At 39.7% G+C, this 24,587-nt stretch overlaps 1 protein-coding gene across 1 annotated transcript in view; it reads right to left on the reverse strand.

Annotated features, from left to right (window-relative positions):
* LOC141515327 (xylosyl- and glucuronyltransferase LARGE1) overlaps window positions 1-24,587 on the reverse strand; it is a 234,973-nt gene that overhangs the window by 121,641 nt on the left and 88,745 nt on the right. The window contains exon 2 of the mRNA XM_074226785.1: window positions 15,389-15,493. Coding sequence (XP_074082886.1) covers window positions 15,389-15,493 — 105 coding nt within the window. The remainder of the gene's footprint in view (window positions 1-15,388; window positions 15,494-24,587) is intronic.

Consider the following 24,587-nt stretch of genomic DNA (forward strand, 5'->3'; position numbering starts at 1 on the left):
TTGCTGTGATCCACACAGTCAAAGCCTTTAGTGTAGTCAAGGAATCCAAATGACCAGCCATGGGAAGGGGGCCTGCCTCATAACGAATATGTCATGTCAACATTCATTTGATGTCATGGTCTTCTTTGATTACCAAAGACATCAATCAATCAATCAATCAGTCAATAAAGCAGACATAGATGTTTTTCTGGAACTTCCTTTCTTTCTCAATAATCCAGTGAATGTTGGCAATTTGGTCTCTAGTTCTTCTGCCTCTTTGGAAACCAGTATGCTCTTCTGGTAATTCTTGGTTCACAAATTGCTGAAGCATAATTTGCAGAATCTTAAACATAACCTTGCCAGCACATGAAATGAGAGCAATTAATGTTCATCAATTTGAACATTACTTGGCATTGCCTTTCTTCAAGATTGGTATGTTAAGTGATCTTTTCCCAATCAGGGGACACTTTTGTGTTTTCCAAATTGGCTGGCATACTGAGTGCAGTATTTTAGCAGCCTCATCCTTTATGGTTTTAAATTTCTCTGCTGGAATTCCATCATCTCCACTAGCCTCATTGTTAACAATGCTTCCTAAGGTCTCCTTGACTTCTTTCTCCAGGATGTCTAGAACATGGAATGTAAGATCTATGAACCAAGGTAAAGGAGCAGTAGTTAAACAGGAGATGGTAAGATTAATCATTAACATCCTGGGTATCAGTGAACTTCAATGAATAGGAATGAAATATGTATTAAATATTAATTATGTTCAAATCACCCAGGTAAGAGCTGGTGATACCAATCAAAAGCATTCCCTGCTCTTGGGGGTGGCAAAAGTTATGGAAGTTTTCAGTAACAAGTCAGAAAGAATGGCCCTTAGTATTTAAAGTGATTTTCACCAACAAAATAATATCATTTTCTGACAGTGAAGTATTTCACAATGCCATATGCTTTGTGGTAAGTAAACCAGTAAAAGTAAACTATAAGATGATGGAGAGGTGCAAAAAGTCCAAGTTATGAAGGATTTTAAATGCCCCAAAGAGGATTTAACATTTGATCTTGAAGGACAAAGGGAGCCAGTGGAGTTTATGGAGGGGAACAGCTGACATGCTTGAGGGAAAAATATTGTGTGGGGAGATACTTGATGCAAGGAGACAAAATAAAAAACTGATAAAATAGTTCCGGTTAGAGGGGGAAAAGTCTACCCAGTACTGGTATTTGTTTGAATGGGAACCATAAGTTTTAGAGCTAGAAAATGTCTTGGAGACCATTGAGTCTAACTTCATTTTTATAGAGGAAAAAGCTAAGGCATATCAGGGTAAAGTGACTTGTCCAGTATCAGATTGCTAATAAGTATCTGAGTTGAGATTTGAATTTAGGTCTTCTACAGTCCAAATCTAGTGCCCAATTCACTAGATCAAATTGCCTTTCAAGAGTTTCTTTTTATTTTTTAAAGGTTTTTTGCAAGGCAAATGGGGTTAAGTGGCTTGGCCAAGGCCACACAGCTAGGTAATTATTAAGTGTCTGAGGCTGGATAGGAACTCAAGTACTCCTGACTCCAGGGCTGGTTTTCTATCCACTGTGTAACCTAGCCACCCCATTTCAAGAATATTCTTAATAGTTACTAGCAACCCTAACCTTACTGGCTTACATAGATATTCCAAAAACTACTGACAAAAGCCAATAGGCATGGAATGTAATGGCTATTTTTTCAGAGAATGATGTGTCTTGAACAAATGTTAAATCTTTTAAGAAATGGTTTGAGCTGAGAAACAGCTCATTTGTCGTGGCCCTTGCTTTAGCCATTGTAGAAGCCAATGTGTCATTTTGAAGAATCAAACCCCACTGACCTGTCATTGTCAAATGTCAAATATGCCATAAAACTATCTAAGGAAATTGGGAGTTATTGAAATTGGACCAGTTCTGGGAGAAAAATGGATTGCAATAGGAACAAAGTAGAAGACCATGAACTGAGAGCTGGAAAAGATACTAGAGACTACGGAGCCTGACCATTTCTCCATTTTACAGGTGTTTTATGTGTTGTCTTCCTCTAATAAAATGTGAACTCTTTATAGGAAGAGAGTATCTTTCTAATTGCTTATATTTATATCCCTAGCACTTAGCATATTGACTGGCACAAAGCTGACTTGGTGGCAGATGAGAAAATTGAGGACTAAAGAGATTAAACAATCTGCTCAAGGTGATTCAGGTACCTTTTGATGGGTCTGTGATTCAAGTCCCTGTGTACAGTGCAAGAGAATTATATTATTGTTATTGTCCAGGTTTTTGAGTCATGTTCAATTCTCTATGAGCCCAATTGGGGTTTTCCTGGCAAAGATACTGGAATGGTTTTCTATTTCCTTCTCTAGCTCATTTTATAAGTGAGGAAATTAAGGCAAACAGAATTAAATGACTTGCCCAGGGTCACACAGCTAGTAAATATCTGATGTCAGACTTGAATTCAAGATATTTTCCTGACTCCAAGTCCGATGCTCTATCTACTATGGTGACACCTAGCTGCCCCTCTCCCATCCCCCTTGGGGAATCATAGGATCATAAATTTAGAAGTTAGAAGGGACCAGAAAGCCCATTCAGTCCAACCTCCAAGTTTTACAGTTAGGGAAAGTGAAACTCAGAGAGGTAAGTTTCCAAGCCACAGAGGTACTACCATCACCTGTTACCCTTTGTCTTGTTCCTGGATTCTGATGACTTTGGGGGAGGGAGCAAGGGTAACACTATACAGTTCAGCCTCAATCAAATCCAATTCATAATCAAGTTAAGACATCAGGAGCATGGTATCATTGGTCCTCTTTGAGAGTGAAGGACACATAACAGATAGTGGTTGACATGAGTTCATTTGGTTAAACTCAGTTGAAATGTTGATGGGATTTGTCCCTGGTGAAAGCCCAGATCATGCATATGGTAATGAGTGTTAAGTCTAGCTGTTCTCCCTTCCCCATTGTTTTTTGTATCAAAAGATCTATGACTTCATCAGTATGGCTAACCTTTCCATTAATGCAGAGCACAAAAAGCTTTTCTGTAAATAAATGTTTTCATGAGTTCCAGTGGCCAAAATATTCATCACTTGGTATCCAATCTCCTAATGTTAATCCTCTATGAATTTAGCTAGGCAGATTCTTGGACAACAGAAATAGAATCTGTCAGTAGTCCTGTTAGAGCCTTTCTAGATTGCCAGAGCTTGATAGGATTATTGGATTTAGAGATAGATGAGACTTTAGGAGATGATGTTTGCCCTTTGTCCTCAAAGAACACCATGACATCAAGGAGGCAATACCATGAAAAACCCATGAATTGGATTTGAGTGAAGGGGACTGTGCTATGTCACCAGTCTCACTTTCTCCTCAAGAGTCATCTGGGTCAGTGATCATATACGAATCAGGATGACTGGAAATGGTCCTAGATGCAAGGCAATCAGGGTTAAGCGACTTGCCCAAGGCCACACAGCTAGTAATAGTCAAGGGTCTGAGTCTGAATTTGAACTCCTGTCCTGATTCCAGGGCCAGAGCTCTATCCACTGTGCTACCTGACTACAACATCAAATAAAATATCTTCATTTTATAAATGGAGAAACTAAGAAAAAGGAAGATGCATTGATTTGCCCAAGGTCCAAGTAAGTAACAGAACTACTTGAACAAGGGTCCCCTGATTCTAAAGTTGTTTTTTTACTACACTTCCCTGTTCCAATATCTTCTGGCAAAGACTTTGAAAACCTAGGGCCAACCTCAGTGTCATGAAATATTGGTCAATCAGTTAACACGTCTTTATTAAGCCCTAAACAATATGCCAGGCATTTTACAAAGAGCTGGGGTTCAAAGAAATAGCAAAAACATCATCTATGGCACAAAGGCTCTTCCATATTAATGGAAGAGTTTGGAGTAGTGCTTTAATGGAGGAGCCTCATTATCAAGGAATCCTGCTCCCCAAATGCCTGTCTGCCTGTCTGCCTGTCTGCCTGCCTGCCTGTCTATGTATCTTTCTATGCATTTATCTATCTATCTATCTATCTATCTATCTATCTATCTATCTATCTATCTATCATCTATCTCTCCATTCATTCATCCAACTATGTATGTTTGTAGTTATCAGTCTGCTTATCCATCTAAATAGTTACCATCTATCTGTCCATCCAACCATCTATCATGTATTTATGTATCTATCTGTCTGTCTATATATCTATGCGTCTATTTCTCTATGTATCTATCTTTCTATGTGCATTTATGGATCTATTTATGCATCTATCTGTCTATCCATCTATATATCTATCATCTATCTATCCATTTAAATACCCATTCATCCATCTATCCATTTATGTAACAATGCATTTATGTATCTGACTATCTGTCTATTTATGTATCTTTCTATGGATCTATCTATGCATCTGTCTGTCTATCCATTTATATATCTATCATCTATCTATCCATCCATTCATGTACAGCTCCAACCATCCATTCATCTATCAATATGTCTGTCTGTGTCTATCCATCATCCATCTACCTATATTTCTCTCTCTCTCTCTCTCTCTCTCTCTCTCTCTTTCCCCTACCAAAGACATCAAACACTACTGGCAGCTTAACAATACTTCCCAGTGTCCAAACCAACTTAAAATGTAATTGGAAAATATTTAGCAAAATAAATAAAATCCAATAAAACACAGATATTATTAATATTTGGTTTTCTAAGTCAATATGCTACCTAAAAATAACTTGATGTGTGATTCAGTGGCCTCTAATTCCATTTGAGATGCATACCACTAGATTAAACAACCAGTCTAGAAACAATCGAAGAACGAATTCAATCCCTGGGTTTCCAATCTTGTGGAAAGAAGTCATACACAACCACATGAGACATGCAATAAGGTAGGAAAGGATCCAATATTATTAGGAGGTACTGTGATAAATGCATATCCAGGAGGATCTGGTCCATGCTGTTAGCTGAAGTTCCTGCAATCAATTTAGAGCTCACCAGAGCTAGTGGATTGCTAGGGCAGCATTTTATCTATGTCTTCTAACCCGCCTGAGTTTGGAGGTCCATTCATTGCTAGGTGGCCCAATTCACTCAAGGGTAAGCAGCAAAGCACTCAACATCTCTTGTTTTCATATTATAAAATAATGAGGTTCGACTAGATAACCTTTAAGATCCCTTTTATCATTAAATCCCATGATCCCATAAGTGACATGTCATCCTCCTCCCTCCCCTCTTGAAATGCCTCTCCTCTCCTCTCATGTTCTAAGCCAATGATATCTTGTGGTAATTTCCACTTTCCTTTCTCATCAGTATTTGTATTATCTTCTGGAATGAGGCAGGGAAGGGAGTGACAACTCTCAGGTTCCCAGATTTACCATTCCTAATTGGAGTCAATCAACAAGCTGTTTACATAGCATCATTAGGATACTGCTGAGTAAAGCAAACATCCCACATGTGTGGCTTTCTGAAGAAAATCAGGAGATGGGCCTCCAAAAGCAGGTCTGTTCAAGACAAAGCTGACCAGCTAATTATCACTGTTTCCCACCTGGTATTGGTTTGTTCTCTTCCCCTCCTGGTTTTCCCTTTCTTCTTCATTTCAAAGTTGAGAACAATGACCTAGGGGATGATGGTCAGAGCTTCTGGCCCTTTTTTCCTGGTGCAATACCAGTTCTAGCCCAGGGTGGTGAAACACTAGCTGGCAGAGCCGGTGCTGATAAATGGTCTGGCCCTCTTCCCTTATAGGCTTCCTGGCTGAATGCTCTATGACTAGCCGGCCACATTTGATTTCATGGTGCCTGTGGCTACAAGTCCCTAATGCTTTCTAAGTTGGGACCAGGCTCCCTTAACTTCCTCTCAGTAAATGAGTCTGTTCCATTTTCACATTTCCAAATGGATTATGGCTTCCAATGCCTGAGGCACCTTATCCTTTGTGTAAGAGACACTGGCCACTTCTGAAAAGCTAAGCCAGTCTCCTATTTGATGTGAACTTTCAAACAGGCTCCTTTTCCTTTCCCTCCTCCCCCCTTTTCCTCCCCTGCTTCATCTCCTCTCTTCCTGTTCTCCTTTTCTCCCCTTCCTCCTCCTCCTTTCCTACAATTTTCCCTCTTTCTCCTCTACTCCCCTTTTCTTCCTCCTCCCCTTCTCTTCCTCTCTCCTCCTCCTTTCTCCTTCTTTATTCCTCCTCCTCCCCCTTCTCCCTTCCTCTACTCATTTTCTTTGTTGCTTTCTTGGCCTCTACTCCCCTCTTCCTCCTCCCCTGCTCCATCTTCCCCATTCTCCTTCCTCCCTCTAGCCAGTTCTCCTCCTCTATTCCCTTCTTCCTCCTTCTACCTTTTTCTAGATCTTATCCTTATTGTTCTCCTCTACTCCCCTTTCTCCTCCACTTCCTCCTCCTATGATTTCTCTTCCCTTCTGGTTTTCCTTCCTTCCTGTACCTTTTCTCCCTTTCACTTTTTTCTCTTCTAGTGCCCTTTTCTTTCTCCTCCTCTATCCCTTGCTCCTTCCTTCTCTTCCTCCTCTGAGGTCTATCTAACTCCAGATTCAGGTCTTCATTCACTGGGCCACCTGGTTACCGAAGTTTCTAGTTCTGCATTTGTCTTTCCCATGTTCATTCAACAAACATTTACTGATTTCCTTCCTTATATAAATGTTGGAGACAAAACAGCTAGTGGATAGTGTCAGACTTGAATCCAGGAAGACGTGGATTCAAGTTTTATCTCTAAAATGCTTTGACTGTAAAACCCTGGACAAGCACCTTAACATCTCTGATTTTTAGGGAATGCTTCAAAACTCAGCTTTGCAGAGGAGCTGCCCACCTGCACTGACAGAGGGAGTTCTTTACTAGGGAGGCCCCTGCATTGTCCTGCCCCTGCCAGAGCTAAGTTAGAAACCAAGGCTTCGAGACAGGAGGCAGTATGAGGACAGGTCTGGCTTCAGCTGTTAGATAGTAAGTCCTCTCACTCAAAGGAATCTAAAGTCTTGGGAGAGAAACTGGAATGGCTAAGGAGTAATATTCTATTCTATCTCTTAGGCCAAAGGCAGTCATTGATCAATTGATAAACATATACTAAGAGCCTGACACCACATTAAGAATCGCAGATTTAAAAAGAGACAAAAGACAGTCCCTGCCCCCTAGGAGCTTACAATAGAAGATGAAAAGAGACTGGAAAAATAGGAGAGGTGATGATGGACTTTGAATGTCAAGTGAGGGATTTTGAATTCATCTGGAACCATTACAGTAGAGAGTGTGTGTGTGTGTGTGTGTGTGTGTGTGTGTGTGTGTGTGTGTGTGTGTGATAGTTGGACCCATGTTTTAGGAAAATCACTTTAGTGGCTACATAGAGGTTGGACTGGATTGGGGAATGACTTGGGGTGGGCAGATTGCAATAGTCCAGATTTGAGGTGACAAGGGTCTATGTCAGAGAGGAGATGGTGCAAATTCAAGAGATGTTCCTGAAAAGGTGAAATCAACTGATCTTGGCAACAGCTTAGATTTGGGCTGGTGGTGAATTGAGAGATGATGAGGAGTCCAGGATGATGCCTATTGTTAGTGGGAAGGACCAGGAGGATGGTGATGCCCTTTATAATAATATGAAAGGTGGAAGGGAGGGTCTAGGGGGAAGATAATGGATTCACTTTTGGACATGTTGAGTATAAGATGTCTACTGGACATCTAGTTTGAGATGTCTGAATGACAGATAGGGAGGTAAGATTGGAGGTCAGCAGAGAGGATGGAATAGGATAGACACATTTGAGAATTATCACTATGGAGACAATAATTAAATCCATGGAAGCTGATGAAATTATCAAGTAAAGTCAAATACAGGAAGAAGAGAAGGGGACCCAGAACAGAATATCAATAATTAGAGAGGTGATCTGGAAGAGATTTATCAAAGGAGATTGAGGGGAAGTGGTCAGAGAGGTGAAAGGAAATCCAGGAGAAGGATATTCTGAAATTTTAGAGACAAGAATGTTTCAAGGAGAAAACAATGATCAATAGTGTCAAAGGCTGAAGAGAGCTCATGGAGAATGAGAACTGAGAAAAAGTCATTGGATTTAATTGCTAGGACATCTGAGCAAGGGAGAGAAAGGGTCAGTATGGTACATTAGGAAGAAGGAGGAGAAGATCAGAGAGACAGAATAAGTAGACTTAAGAATGGCCAGTGAGGGGCAGCTAGGTGGTACAGTAGATGGAGCACCAGCCCTGGAGTCAGGAAGACCCAAGTTCAAATCCAGCCTCAGACACTTAATAATTGACTAGCTGTGTGACCTTGGGCAAGATACTTAACCCCATTGCCTTAAAGAAATAAAATTTAAAAAAACTGCCTGGCTGTGTGACCTTGGGTGAGTCACTTTAACCTCATTACCCTAAATAAATAAAATTTTTAAAAAAGAGAGAGAATGGCCAGTGAGTGGGGTCTGTCAGAGCAAGAAACAGAGGTCTTTCCAGGATATGATGAAGTATTATCTGTCACCCTTTAAAATCTAAAGTGAAAGTACTTTCTATCAGTTTATTTCAAGAAAGAAAAATATGGCAAAAAAATTATATGACTAAAGAAATCTCTACTTTGAAGTAGGAGAAAAAGGGAGGAACACATACATCACCCTTCCTTAAACTTTAGGGGGCAGTTGAGAAAGCTTAGAGAATACCCAGTCCAAATACTTAAGGGAAGACTCCTTTTCTTTAAACTACTTCATGGGACTTTTTCAGAGATTCCAAGGAGAAATCAAGTGGGCGGAACACTCTGGAGCTGATGTTTCTGCAAAATGTTCGATAAGGTCACACACCAAGTTTTATTAGATGGGCCAAGGAAAGTCATGGTACAATAGTTAAAACAGCTTGTTGGATTGAATAACTTGGATCCAAGACAAGAAATTAAGAGTAGTAATAATTTTTCTTTTAAAGGCCCTTCTAAAGCCAGGAAAAGGATTGAAAAGGGGAGGAGGAGGGCTCAAAGGAAAGACCTATGCGGGTGAGTTCTCTAACTATAAAATGGAGGGTTTTCAGGAAACATTGAAAATTAAAGAGGCTCAGAGTTCCACTGGAAAAAGAGTTGATTTGGGGGGTCAGACTGTCATGGGTTAGAATCCAGCTTCCGTTACTATCAGCTGAACTCGAATAATTATTTCTCCTTGTTAAGTCTCCAGAGTTTAATATGCAAAATGAGAAGACTGAATTAGATTTTCTTTAAGGTACATTCTGACTTGAAGTTCAATAATCCTGATTCAGTGGAAAAGCAAGTTGAATTTATAAACAAAGGATCTGGGTTCAGATCTTTCCTTTCTCATTTACTATTTATGTGATTACAGGGAAGTCATGTGATCACTCTTGAGTTCACTGTCTTCATGTATAAAATAAAAACAGGTTGAACTAGGTACTCTCAAAGATCACTTTCAACACTAAATCCAATGGCCCATAAATTATGAGTCTTCCTCTCATAGCGTTAGCTCAGTGCTAACAAACTCAAGGAGAAAGAGGGGTTCCTAAACCATGGAAAAGTATCCCTGCTGCCACAAACTGGCATAGAAAAACCACATATTAATATTATCTATGTCCTATTGCAGTTTTCTTTTCCAATGAGACTTTAATCTGATGCAAGCTGGCAGTGTCTTTGATGGCTCTAGTCTAATCCACTATTCCTCACAGGGGCCAGTGAACATTTCCAACCAACAGCAACATAGCACATTAAAAAGAACATTGAACTTGGATTTGGAATTTCCAGCTTCGAGATATGACTGTGATATTTACTGGCCCGGGATCTTGGGCAACTGGGATCACTTTTCTGAACTTCAGTGTCTATTTCAGCCCAATGGAGGATAAAAATCTACTTCACAAGGATATAATGAAGACGACATGAAATAATAAAGTATTTTATGAATGAAGATATGGAGGTAAGCAGCTAGGCAATGAGACTCATCTTCATGAGTTCAAATCTGGCCCTAGATACTTATTAGCTGTGTATGTGACCCTGGGAAAGTCACTTAAACCTGTATGCCTCAGTTTCCCCATTTAGAAAAATGAGCTGGAGAAGGAAATGACAAACCATGACATTATCTTTTCCAAGAAAACTTCAAATAGGGTCATGAAGAGTCAAACAAGATTGAAAATGACTTAACAATCACCAATACCACAAAAAAAAAGAGGGGATCAGATCTATGATTGCATTGATAAAATCTCCAACAATGCAAATTTGCATTTCTTCAAAACTAATAATTTTAGAGAGTTGTTGAAAGCACTGAAAAGGTATGTTACCAAACCAGGAAAATACGGTTAGTAGATTTCATAAGCAGAAGTCAAACCAAAATCTCCCAGCTTCAAGATCAGACTGCCATTCACTCTACCATATTACCATAGGGTACTGGATTGAAAATCAGAAGAACATGCAATCACATTTCTCATCTGATACTTACTAGTATGGGAATTTGGGCAAACCCCTTTAGTTTCCCTGGACCTCATCTGTCAACTGAGAAATGGCTGAGGAGGGTGTATGTGGGGAGTAGTGGTTATAATGGTTAGATAGGATAATATCTATCTGAGTCTACTTTCTCTAAATCCATTATTCTTGGATTTCATGGAGAGACTCAGGGAGCTAGTAGAAAGTGCTCTGAATTTATAATGGATTGTGAATTAAAACTATAAATTAATTATAAGTTATGGAAATTAGAAATGATGAATTAATGGATTTGCGTTTACAAGGGTCATGGATTTGAATCCCAGTGATGTCGGAGATGCTTCAAAAGTGATGTCTGCAGGGTGAATCACATCAGATATGATTTGATCAACAGTTAATGTGCTGGTGGTGGGGATCCCCAGACAAAACCAGAACAGCTTCTGCCTTCAATGAGGCCACAGGCTACTGGTGAAGATGAGAAAAAGATCATGGGCACTTTTAAGATGAATGACTTTGGGCAAGTCATTTAATTCCTGTTGCTTGATTTCTCTAGAGTAGCACTTGCCTCTATCTTAATTATTTTACAATAATTATCTCATTGAATCCTCACAACTCTGGGAGGGGGGGTGCTGTTATCGCTATTAACTCTCTCAGGCTGGATTTGAACTCATGAGGATGAGTCTTCTTGATTAGACATCTGGCACTCTATTCATTGGGCTATTCAGCTGCCCCCTGCTAAGGGTAACTTCTTATAATAATGATGATGATGATGAGAGCTAACAGTTATATAATAATTAACTAGGGTCTTTACAAATCTTATCTCATTTGTTTCTCACAACAACTGTGGGAGGTAGGTGCTATTATTACCTTCATTTTATAGATGCGGAAACTGAGGCAAACAATAGTTAAGTGACTTTCCTGGGTCACACAGCTAGTAACTGCCTGAAGTCACATTTGAATTGAGGTTTTTCCTGTCTCCAGGACCAGTGCTTAACCACTGTGTCATCTAATGATTTCTTTGGCTTCATGTGTCAAGATATTGGGGGGGGGGTTCTGGTTTATTTTGCCCAAGAATGCCTTAATTGGCAGCTGCATTGACAGCTGCTCTTGACTCTGTACAGTAGTTTAGGCCAAGATGGAATTGAGATGTGAATGGTCTGTGTGGGAAGGGTTCAGTGGGGTGAGGGTGGGGTGAGCCTCCTCTCCATCTCCCAGGCTCATCCGAGGGGAAAGTAAGGATAGCTAAGACTCAAAGCATGACAAGGGAGAGATGAGTTGGGTCTCCATATGGGATTAAACATCAGTGGCAAGAGGAGGCCATGGCATCTATGAATTCAAAGGCCATTTTATACCAAGACCTTGCTATGCTCATCTTCCAGCAGAAAGCGCAGACAGGCACCAGCTGTTTTGGATTCTTGTAGTGGAAGTCTATAAGATGGGGATTCTGAGCTAGAGGGTCTGTGGGCTAGTCATGACTTTGCTACTTCCAGCCTGGGTGTCCTTTGGTAAGAACCTTCACCCTGCGCCTCAATCTTCCTTCTCTGCAAAAAGAGGAATAAGCTACATTGGGAATTCTCAAACTGGGGCCATGCACTTGTTTATTAGGGAAAAAAATGAGAACAACATTTTCTTACAGATTATTCCCTTTGTCATTCTGCGTACAAAGTTGATACTTTTAAATATGATTCTAAAAATGTGTCTATAGATCCTCTAATCCGCATGTCCCTGTTGACATCTAAGTAAGTCTGTGGCCATTCTTGTAGATTATTGGTTGTGCTGGATGATTCTACATCAAACAGCCAGTCCCATGATTGAATCTCATTTTCCAACCAAATAATAAGGTGAAAAATGCAGGGAGATTATTGGATTTAGAGACAAGATCAGGGTTCAAATTTTAGCTCTACAATTTATGAGTTGGATGATCTTGAACAAATCACTAAACCTCTATGTGTATTCATCTTCTGTAAAATGTATTGCCCAAGGACTTTTATTAGTGTTAAAGTTCAAGACTCTAAAATAATGGTAGCACATATTAATGTACTTTATGATTTCCAAAGGATTTGACATACATCATTCTATTACATTCCCAAAACAACCCTGACAGGTAGACAACAGTAATAATAACTATTATTTACATAGCATTTGAAGGGCATCGTGAAAATGATTCCCCAATAGATAAGTGCGCTCAGAGGATATGAACATAGTTCTCAACAGTTTTGCAAACTATTAGAAGATATAGGAAAGTGTGTTTCAAATTATCTCTAAAAAGATAATGCAGGGGGTGGCTAGGTGGTGCAGCGGACAGAGCACCGGGCCTGGAGTCAGGAGTACCTGAGTTCAAATCCAGCCTCAGACACTTAATAATGACCTAGCTGTGTGGTCTTGGGCAAGCCACTTAACCCCACTGCCTTGCAAAAACCTATATATATATATAATATATATATATATATATATATATATATATATGTATAACGCAAATCAAAATAACCCAAGATTTTACCTTATACCCAGTAAACTGGAAAATACATCAAAGGATGGTTTGTGGAAGGGTGGGTACTCAGATGAATTGTTACTAACCTCTGATACAGAGACTTCTATTGCCAGGGATACACTGCATACAGGTGAAAGATAAAATAAAAGGCCTCAAATAAAACAAATTATTTAATCAGCACTTTCCATGGTGGCAAGAACTGGAAGTCAATTAGATATCCCTGGATTAGGGAATGGCTACATAAACTGTGAGATATGAATGGAGTAGATAGAATATTATCAATTATAGCACATCTTCTCCTGACTGAATCTCATATTCCACCACAATAAAATGCTTGAGATTTCAGAGGGAGAACTGGATTGAGAGAGCAAGAGCCTCTTCCATAAGAAATGAGAAATATCATGAGTGCTGAGATGCATGGGAGATCTTTAACTACACACATAAACACATTTTTATACCTTTATGGTTATAAAATGTTTCACGTACATTTTATTTGATTCATATAGCAACTCTCTGAGCTTAGTTCTGTTTCTTCTACTTTTACTTGAGGAAATCTTGGATTATGGAAGTTAAGTGACCTGCCCAAGGACATGCAAATAGTACAATAGTACTTTGAATCCTTGGACTCCACATCTGGTGTCCTTTCCATTATCATACAAGCATCTCCATTGTCATCTCTTTCCAAGGAGCAAGTCATGTGATGTGACCTTGGCAGTGACTAACAGAGGTGTTTTGCAAAATATGAAGAACCGTTTTCAAACTCTCCATGAGAATCTACAGCCCAGGCTGTCTCATTTCGGGAAGTTGAGCCCCATTCTTCTCTCTAATAACAAATCCCCTTCATCAAACCCAATCCCTTCTGAGGCAACATAAATCCCTTTGTAATGACCACTCAGTGTCACCGGGTTATTCAAATGGACACATCACTTTAAAAAGAGCTTCTGCCATCTGCTCTGCCCATTTGTTACCGATAGAGAGGGAAATAAGTCACGCACGTTGGCATATAAAGTGTGCAGCAGAGGTAATTTAGATGCAGGGGTGTGTGCCTATGTCTCCCACCTGGTACCTTCCTTGCATTTTCCTTCCACCGTGGGAGGGAAGGGTGTCTCATCAGATACAATAAATTGCCACTTCGACTGCATCCTTTCCCACCTCCTGGTGAACTGAATTGATGCCCCAATTTCTTTTTTTTTTTCCTGTTTTGTTTTAGTAGGACAGCTCTGACCCCGATGCTGTTGTCCTGTAGGCAAGGCAGTATATCTTTATCTGACATTTTCTGCTATTATTTGCCACTGAAGAAAGAAAATAAATGCTTTCTCCAAGGTTCATTCTAGGTTTCCTATCTTCCCTAACAAAAGGTAGGTACTTCCTGCTTTATGAAAACATAGTTCATTTCATGAAAAAATAGGCCAAAAACCCCCAAGGGAATAAATTTACCTTACAAAAAGAATTTACAGAAATTTCTTTAAATGGATATCATTCTCAACATGATTTGTATGGCATGGATATATGCAGCATACAATATTTCAGAAATAAAACAAAGGCTCCTAACATGATAAATTTAGAGCTAGAAGGGACTTTAGAAGCCATCATATCCAACCTACCCATTTGACAGAGTAGAAGATAGATGTAGAAGGTTGAGTCATTTGCTCAGGGTCACACAGTTATTACACGTTCTAAATGGCAGATCGACCCAAGTCTTCCTGACTCCAAATGCCTATCTATGCTGTCTAGTCAACCACGTGGCTAACCTGACCCATTCCATCCATTAAGATAAGCTTCTGGGAAAAGGCATGAAGTATTTTCCTTCACCTCAATGTTGACTCTGGCTCTCTTTCTGCCTCACCTCATGTTGCAATTTCACCTACCAAAAAGGAGCACATGCACCATCAATAGCACTCTGTGATGATGCTTTCCATTTCTTGGATATCTTCAGAATGATTTTGGAGCTGATGGATAGATCAAGGGATGAATGGGGGCTGAGAATAGAACTCCAAAGCAGAATCTATCATTAGTAGCTCACTCTAATTTATTCCAATCCAACATGCATTTATTAAGAACCTACTATGTAGGGGCAGGTAGATGGTACAGTGGATAGAGCATGGGTCCTGGAGTCAGGAGTACCTGAGTTCAAATCCAGCCTCAGACATTTAATAATTGCCCAGCTGTGTGACCTTGGGCAAGTCACTTAACTCTATTGCCTTAAATAAATAAATTTTTTTTTAAAAAAAGAACCTACTACATACAAGGTGCTATGTTAGTTAGTTGGGACACATAAGAATCATAGCCTCAAGATTATAAAGCCAAATCTATGATATAATAATCTCATAAAGTCTCTTCTTCTCTGTGATTCAAGTGGTTTTTTTTTTTAAATCTGTAAAATAAAATGGTTGGTATGTAATACTCCTTTTGCCTCTAATTGTATAATCCAATGATTCTATAAAGTCCTTTCCCCCTCTTTCAGCTCTAGTTTTTTCCAGGGGGTAAAATAAGACACTTAGAACAGATAATTTTGAATTTCTTGAGTCATTTGCTCATGGCCTACCTGTGTTGTAGCCCCTCCCAAGGGCAGGCCATGGTCGGTGATTTTTCCACAGGTTTCCCAAGTACCAATCACTCTGGTTCTCCACTAAGCCTAAAACCTGTTGACCTGTCAAGTAAGTAAAAATGGCAAAATGTCAGCAGAGGGGAGACAAGAAAAATAATAAAAAAGAACAATAATAAATGTATCAGGAAGTAGAGGGATAGCTGGCCTCAGAAATGTCAGGAAGACCTGGATTTAATCTTTCCTGTGAAATCTATGGGCAGTTCGGTGGTGCTGTGAATAGAACACCTGACCTGAGGAGGACGTGAGTTCAAATCTGGCCTCAGATACCTACTAGTGATGTGACCCTGGGAGAATCATTTGATTCTGTCTATCTCAGTTTCTTCATCTTCAAAATGAGAAGGAAACAGAAAAGCACTTCAACATCTTTTCAAGAAAAATCCAAATGGGGTGAGATATGAAGAGTCATATATGATAAAAAAGACAACAACAACCACAACAAAAATGAAGCTTACTGGCTTTGTGAGGAAAGACTGAGGATATCACATCACTTCTGGAGCCATAGGCCATTCCTTAGAACTGTAAGCTGTGGAGAAATCACCTTTCATAGTTCCCATTTGATGAAATTATCGGTGCACACTACATAATAATAGCAAACAACACCAGCTCAATCTCATCCAATACTTTGAAATTTCAGAGTGCCTTATACAGAGTAGCTCATTTTCATAAACCATGATAATCTTTGGACAGTGAGATGAGATCTTAACTCATAACAATTACAGGGCCCATTTCAGTGGTGATTTGCTAATTTTTTTTTATTTCCCAACATCCCCTGAGGCAGAGAGAACAAGCATCTCATTGGCATTTAGAGAAAAGGAAACTAAGGTTTATAGAAGGGGAGAGACTAGTCTTAGCCACAAGAAGTGTCATTGCACATTGGAGAAAAAGCAGTGGGACTGGAGTGACAGGATCATCAGACCACAAATTCAGAGCTGGAAAAGACACCAGAGACCCTTAATTTTACAGATGAGGAAAATGAAGACCAGTGAAGTCTGGTCATAAAATTGCATCACAAGATTGATTCAAATCTATGTTGGTTCTGATTCTAAAGCCAGTACTAAAAATATATATGTCTACAAATTATATCTACATGTCTATGTGTGTGTCTAAATATTTCTCCCCCCACTTTTTTTTTGGTGTGTCAATATTCTTTCCATTGTAACAGTCAGAAGTTGTTTTTCTTATTCAGTATTTTTCATGTGTTCAACTCTTTATGACTCCATTTGGAGTTTCTTGGTAAAGGTACTGTAGTGATTTGCCATTTTCTCCTGTAGCTCATTTTACATATGAAGAAACTGAGGCCAAAAGAGCGAAGTGATTTGCTTGGAGTCACAGATTTCAGGAAGTGTCTGAGGTCAGACTTGAACAAAGGAAGGGTCTTTCTTACTACAGGCCCTGCATTCTATCCACTGATTCACCTAGTTGTCTCTGGTCAAAGGCCAGGATTAAAATATCATTTCTGCTACTTAGTATTTAGAGGCAATTCACTTTACCTTCAGAGTCTCAGTTTCCTTAACAATAAAAAAGTAAAATAGACGATCTACTTTTAAAGTCTTTACTACTCCTCAGTTCATGTTATTCATTCAAACCCATCTCTTGACAACAAGTCAACATCCCTTTTTTGTCGCATAGCTTCCAATATATATCGAACTTTCTACAATCTAAGGTAACCATTTCCCTCAGGAACCCTGAGGTTCCCATCAGTGCCCACTTATTTATTCAATAATTATTCAATAACACTAATTATGTATGAAGCACCAAGATATGTGATTGACATGCAAAGATAAAATAGAAATAGCAACAGCCTCCAAGAAGCTTGTACTCAAATTGGGGATAGATAACTGGGAATAGAGACAAGTGAGTATAATGTGATTACAGAGTAATTTAGGTGGAAGGAAAGAATACCTATTGAGATCACTCTTGTCATGACTATATGTGAAATCACTGGAGGTGGAGGGAGTAGACACATATGGAGGAAGCTCAATCTTCCAAGAGATGGGGGTGAGAAGGAACAGCTTTGGGGGATAACCTGTGCAAAAGCAAAGGTGTGGATGGGCACCAGTAGAATATAGAGTATATGAAAGAAAAATAGTACGAAATATCTCTGGAAAGATAAGTTGAAGCCCTACTATGAGCTCTGCAAAAAAAAAAGAGAAATTTTAATTTTATCTCAAAGGTCATAGAAAGTCACTAGAAATTCTTAAACAAGAGTGACAAAATCGTGTGCTTCAGGAATATTAAGTTGTCAGCTGGTTGGTGAATAGATTGGAGAGAGGACAGTTATAATTCTGGGAGACCAATTAGGAAGATGTTAGTCTAGGCAATAAGTGACGAGGACCTTAATTGGGATTGTGTCTGTACAGATGGAGAGAAGGGGGCAGATGTGTGAGATGCTGTAGAGGGATAGTTAAAATGTCACTAATTAGATATGGTGACAGGGTGAGAGTAAGGTGAAAACCTGAGCATCCCTCTCAGGTTATAAACCCGGGTGACTATAAGGATGGTGCAACTGAGGAGACCAAGAAGAGAATTATGGGAAGAGCCAAGGATAGAAAGCCCAGAAAAGGGGCTGGAGGCAATCTGGAATCTTTGACTCAATGAATGCAAAATGGAGCAGTGCCATCCTCCTATCTTCATCCTGGAATGCTATGCCCAATGACAGCTCAGTGAAATGATGGTGTGTGAGGGAGGTGTAATTTACTGGATCAATTTATTGAGCCTGGAGCTAAATCATCGCCCTAGTACAAATGCATAAATTAGGGACACAGAAAGAAAATACTCAATCTATTGTATCATTTTAGCTGATCACTTCCATAAGCTCCCACTCCCTCCCCCCTCCCCTTTCTGCTTCTCTCTCTTTCCTTCTTCCTTCCTTTCCCTTTCCCTTTCTCTGTCTCCCCTCTCTCTCTTCCTCTCCTTCCTCACTCAATTTCTTTCTCAAACATACACACATACACAGACACCCAGATACAGACACCCAGACACAGACACACACACACACCCTCTCAATTCAGGGATCATCTGATTCAACTAAATGGGTGACCAAGAATTTCTAGATGGAATGGTCTGACAAAGAGTTCAAATACAAAAGGCTAAGTTGTCTTTCCAGGAAAGCTGTGACCAGCTTAGGTATGTACAGATTTACATATCCCATATAAAGGTAGGATGGCAAATTTAGAGCTAAAATCAGTGAATTCATCTTTCCAAGTATAGATAAGGAAATTGAAAAACAGAAAAGTTAAATGATTTACCTAGGTTTATACTACTAGCTAAAAAAAAGTGACAATTGAATCTCATTTCTCCTGACTCCAAGTTCATTGCTCTTGTCAGCAGATCAGATTCAGACAAAATTTCAGAGAAATCTGGGAATACTTATATGAATTGATATACAGTAAAGAGGTAAGGATGAGAAAAATATCTTCTGTGACAATAGTTTAAAAATGAACAATTCTAAGAAGCACAGAATGGGAAGGACACTGCATGAAAACAATGCATGTGAAAAAAAGAATCTAGAGGTTTTATCAAAACTGTGAACTGATGGTCAGCAATGTGCGTGGGTAAGTAGCCACTGTGTTTTTAATAGTGGCATGACTTCCCGTGATGAGCAAGGAGATAATCCCAATGGCCAGAATATTTCTGGAATTTAAAAACAATACAAATTCCTTTATATCTTAGAAAAACTATTAAATGCCTGCTAGTGGCAAGGAAGCCAAAGACAGAGAAGGACCTGTCCTCAAGGAGTTTCCATTTTATCAGAGTATCACATCCACAAACATTGAAGTGTCTATAATGTCCCAAGAACCATGTTTAGTACAGGAGACCCAGAGTCAGAAGGTCGAAGCGCATCTGACCTCAAGGAACTTCCATATTAGAGTGCATGGGGCAGGGGGAATCTCAAGTATCTAGCAATCAATCCACAAATATTGATTAAGCACTTTGGCCAGGCACAATGCTAAGTGCTGGGAATCTAAAGAAAAAACAAAAAGCACTTTCTGCCCTCAAAAAATTTACATTCTATGGCAGAAATGGATGTACATGTAGAGGCTCACATAGACTATATGACTGTCATTAGAGGCGGCAGGCTAATGCAATTAAAGTTTATAGCATATAGTAGGCACTTCATAAATGTTTATTAATTCATTGATAATAATGGCAGCTCTGTCATGCTTTTAGGTTTACAAAACCCTTGCAAAGTAGACAGCAGAAACATGACAATTTTCCCTTTCTAGACAATAGAAGAAGAGTATAGAGAGGTGAAGTCACTTCCCTAGGGTCCCACTGATGCTGGAAGATGAGTACTTGGGTCATTTCCAGCCCCAGGATTCCATGTCTACCATTCTATCATCTCCCCTCTCCTTGTTCTAATATCTATTGTGTAAAGTGATCCTTTGACTGCAGTCTCATTAAGAGGCAGAAGCCCAGAGGACTCCTCTCCTGGAGATGCCAAGGGCTGCCACAATGAGGCACTTGTTCAGTATTCTCTCCTGGCTGTCTCGTCTTCTTCAGAGTTTTGATAATAAAGTACCAGGCCTAACAGAAAGTCTTTGCCATTGTTTTCTGTGCAGCCCCAAGTTATGATTAAGCACATGTCTCTCTCTTTTTGTTACTTCAGGCACAAGTTAACTTATGAAAATGAAGCTGTCATCTTGGCTTATTCATGTATCATTGCTAACAGCCAGATGAGGGAAATCGAGCTGGCCCTAGCCTATATCTTGCCATCTACAGGTGCTTCAAAGGAGGAGAAGAAAGTAAAAGATAGCACCCTCTCTTTCCTTCTTCACACCCTGCTACTGTGAAAGTGGGATTCTTGTTGCTTGGTAGCAAAATGCCACAGATGAGATGCCAGTGTTTAACTCTGACCACACCACAATGTACATCTGACCCTTTCATTTTACAATATAAATGACTGAGATCCAGAGAGGTGACCTCATGTCTCATATTACAGAGGTGGTAGGAAGGGGAAGCCTGATGGAAAGGTCCATGGGCTCAACCTCAAAGTCATCCCTTGTGATTTGGAGAGAAAGTTGGAGCCACATAATAGTGGAAGGGAACAAGCACGTGTACCAGTAGTAAAGATGATGTGGTGGGCATCCAACAGATAGTCTCATTTGATCCTCTGAGGAAACCTGGCAGGGAAGTGATATGATTATTCCCCAACTAACATTCGAGGAAACCCAGAGAGGCAGGGGTTAAACGGCTTGCTCAGAGTCACACTAGATAGGAAATATCTAAGGGTGGCTTTGAAGGAAGGCTTGCCTAGCTCCAAGTCAAACGCTTTTTCTTTCCACTGCAACACTTAGCTGGAATGGAATATCTTGTATTAGGAGTCTGGCACTGGGGTCCTACGAACAATTGTCTAGAAGGTCTGAGGGTTTTTTCTTTTTCTTTTTTTGATCAAGGGTGACTTGTCTAAGACTTTCTGAGGTGGTAATGTTCAGTAGGAAGGTGTCTGGGAAGTCAGTGGAGGTGTGCTAGGACCAGGTCAGGAATGGAAATAACGATTGTTTGTCATGGGGCTAAAATCCTGGGAGCGTCTGCTGGGGGATCAGAGTCTGCTAGCCAAACTGCCCCAGGTTCCTGTGGTCATGGAAACCTTCTTCTCTGAAGGAAGTCTTCCTCATTCAAGATTTCCTTATGGATTTTGACACGGGGGAATCTATTTTCTGGGTGAAAAGCCATCTAAATGTGTACCATTTCCGGATTGAATAAAAGTATTTATTAAGGACTGACTATGTATGACAAAGAATTAGGCTACTTAGGTGGATAGAGAAGTGGCCTGGAGATAGGAAGACCAAATTTCCTAGCTGGGTGTCCTTGGGCAAGTCATTTAACTTCTGTGCCTTTATCTGTAAAATAGGGATAATAACAGAATCTACCAGAGAGCTTTAAAGTGCTATAGAAATGCTACTCATGTTCTACTGCTACTATTACTATTGCCACTGCTGTCACTACTGCTGCTGCTCTTATTTCTACTTTTGCTTCTGTTGTTGCTATCACTACTATTTTTACTTTGATTTCTCCTTTGGCTACCACTGAGGTACCGGTAGCTGCTGCTGCTACTATCACCTTTACTACTCTTAGTTTTTCTGCTGCTCCTGTTTCTTATTCTTTTGCTATTACTATTACTATTACTATCATCACTTCTCTTTCTCCTTCTCTTCTGCCTCTTTGTCTTCCAAATGAAAGTTGTGGATTGAGAGAAAGGGGTTCGAGGTTGAAAGCAAGATGCTGCAAGTGGATGACTGATTGGTCTGAATTTTCCTTTGGTCTAGGGCTGGATAATTCAAAGAACCATAGAATCAAAGATGCAGAGTTGAAAAGCAACTTCAGGGTCTAACAATCTAAACCCTACATTTTATATATGAAAAAACTGAGATAAATTTGCTTGCCCATTATTACATAACTAAGAAATAACAATGTAGTGATCTTCATTTATGTTTTGGGACTCTGAGTTCAATACTCTTTCCATAAGTGGAGTTCAGTATATGAGGTTGTTTAAACTCACAAAACAGTTTGATTAGTGCCCCCCCCCAAGTCAAGAAAGTTTCCAAGCTCATTGGTTTAATTAACATCCCAATCCTCCTGGGAATGTTTTTTGAATGGTCCTAAAGGTGCAATAATAGGTTGGATGGTATCTTAACCAGTTGGATGGCAAACTGGGAAATGAGAACATTCCAGAGACTTCACTCATACTCATTTTGGGCTGATGAAATCCTACCAAATAAGAACTGGGGTTAAGACAAAAGCTAGGTTTCCACAAAATTATATGCTAGGACCATTTTGCTCTCTCCATTGTACTTTAATGGTTGAGTCCTAGAAAGAATGTTATATATAGGGTTAAAATACAGGTTACTCACTTCTTTTTCCATACAGCCTTAGGCAAATAACTATCTTCCTGAGCCTCATTTTCCTCATTTGTAAAAAGGAAACTAGAGGTTAAAGGGCTTCAAAAAACATCAAATACTTAGAGGAATGCTATAATTGAAGAAAACAGAACAATGGCACTTTGCCATTTACTAAAATTTACAGAAGAATATCCATTCCTGGAATGGAGGTGGGTGTGAGTGTGGGTGTTGGTCCTCCAAAATAACTGAAGAGGAAATGGTAGGAGAGAATTTAAACAACCTTACGAGATTTCAAAAATAATATTTCTATGGGTATTCTTTCTATTGTACATATTTCTAACCTTCCAACTCTATTTTTTTCCTTCCCTCCCTCATGATATATCCAATTACAACCTAATCCATAGGTTATGGGCTTTGAAACTGTGCTTTCCTAAATTTATCTGGATGTTATAATCACTTATTTTGTGTATGCCACCCAAGCACTGGATCATTGTGATTCTCCTGGCTTTATCGACCTGACTTTATAAAGCCAGCACCCTCGAGGCTATTATTAACACTTAGATGCTGTGTTTGTGTGTAACAAAGGCATCAGCCTCCAAGTTGACAGTGGAGTTAGGGCCATCACCTTATGATTTTAGGAATCCTGGGAAAGGACTTATCAATATTCCTCATAATCCCATTCCAGTTCATTTTTATAATAATAATAGTAATTGTAAAATGAATTAGCACTTACATAGCTCTTTTTTTTATAATGGTTTTGTTTTTTGCAAGGCAAATGGGGTTAAGTGGCTTGCCCAAGGCCACACAGCTAGGTCATTATTAAGTGTTTGAGACTGGATTTGAACCCAGGTGCTCCCGACTTCAGGGCCGGTGCTTTATCCACTTCGCCACCTAGCCACTCTACATAGCTCTTTAAGATTGCAAAGTGGGGTGACTAGCTGGCGTAGTGGATAAAGCACCAGCCCTGGAGTAAGGAGGATCTGAGTTCAAATCTGATCTCAGACACCTAATAATGACCTAGCTGAGTGACCCTGGGTAAGTCATTTAACCTCATTGCCTTGGAAAAACTAAAAAAAAAAGATTGCAAAGTACTTTAAAAATACAATCTGTGATGATCCTGGGAGATATATGTTGTTCATATTTTCAGAGGCAAACAGGGTTAAGTGACTTACCCATGGTCTAGCAATTAGGAAATGTATGAGGCTGGATTTGAACTCAATTCTTCCTGACTCCGGTTCTAGTACTCTATTAGCCATGTCACCTGATTCCTCAAAAACTGAGATTCAACCTTTTGTCTTAAGTAGTGTAACTTCTTTTTAATTGGACTATCACCTTCCAGCCCCCCCCCCCCCCATTTAGTCTCCACAGGATTGCCAAAATAATCTTCCTAGAAATCAAATTTATGTCAACCCTTTTCTCTAGAAACTTCAGTGGCCTCCTATGGCTTCTAGGATAAAATATACTGCTATCCTACTTGGGGCTGCCAAGAATTCAAACTTGCCTATAGAGAGTATCATTCGGATAGGCTAGCCACACACAAGGTGAACACTCACATGGAGGGCAGAAGAAGTGGTATGAGGACATGCTCAAGCTTTCTTGGAAGAATTGTAGCATAGACCGAGAGAGATGGGAGACCCTGCTGGCACAGGACAGCCTGGAATGGCATGCCCTCATCAAAGAAGGCACTGTTGTACTATGAGCGTAGCAGAATCCCAGCAACACCAAGAAAACATGAAATCAAAAGCTAGAAGCATCTCTACCCTATGGTAGTCTGCCTTCCAAGATCATATTGATCTGATCAGCCATAACTGGACACACTGTACCTTGACCCAAACATCATAATGTCATTGATCCTCCTCAAGTAAGAAGGATAAACAACAGCAAAAGAATAAAATACAAAACCCTCTAGCTGGTATTTAAATCCTTTGCAATATAGCTCCAGTCCATCTTTAACAACTTATTTCATAATGCTCTCATTCCTAAAATCTATGTTTAAATATGGTGGGTATGTTTGCATTTCCTGAATGGCACATTTCATCTAGTACTCCCATATCTTGGCAGGGTTGCCATGACTTGAATGTTCTCCCTCCTCATGCCTTCCTCTTAGGTTCACTAGCTTCCTCTAAGCTTCAAAATATGGGTCCCCATTTATAATTATTTTTAGTGTTTTCTTTCTCTTTAAACTTCTGAGTACATGCTTATTTCTGTGCATGGTAGAGTAGTAGATAAGCTTCTGGAAGGCAGGACAAAAATCATTTTTGTCTTTCTATATTCCCAGGATTGAACAGACAATG

Source organism: Macrotis lagotis, chromosome 2, assembly GCF_037893015.1.
Source record: "Macrotis lagotis isolate mMagLag1 chromosome 2, bilby.v1.9.chrom.fasta, whole genome shotgun sequence".
In the NCBI taxonomy this organism is placed as follows: Eukaryota; Metazoa; Chordata; class Mammalia; order Peramelemorphia; family Peramelidae; genus Macrotis; species Macrotis lagotis.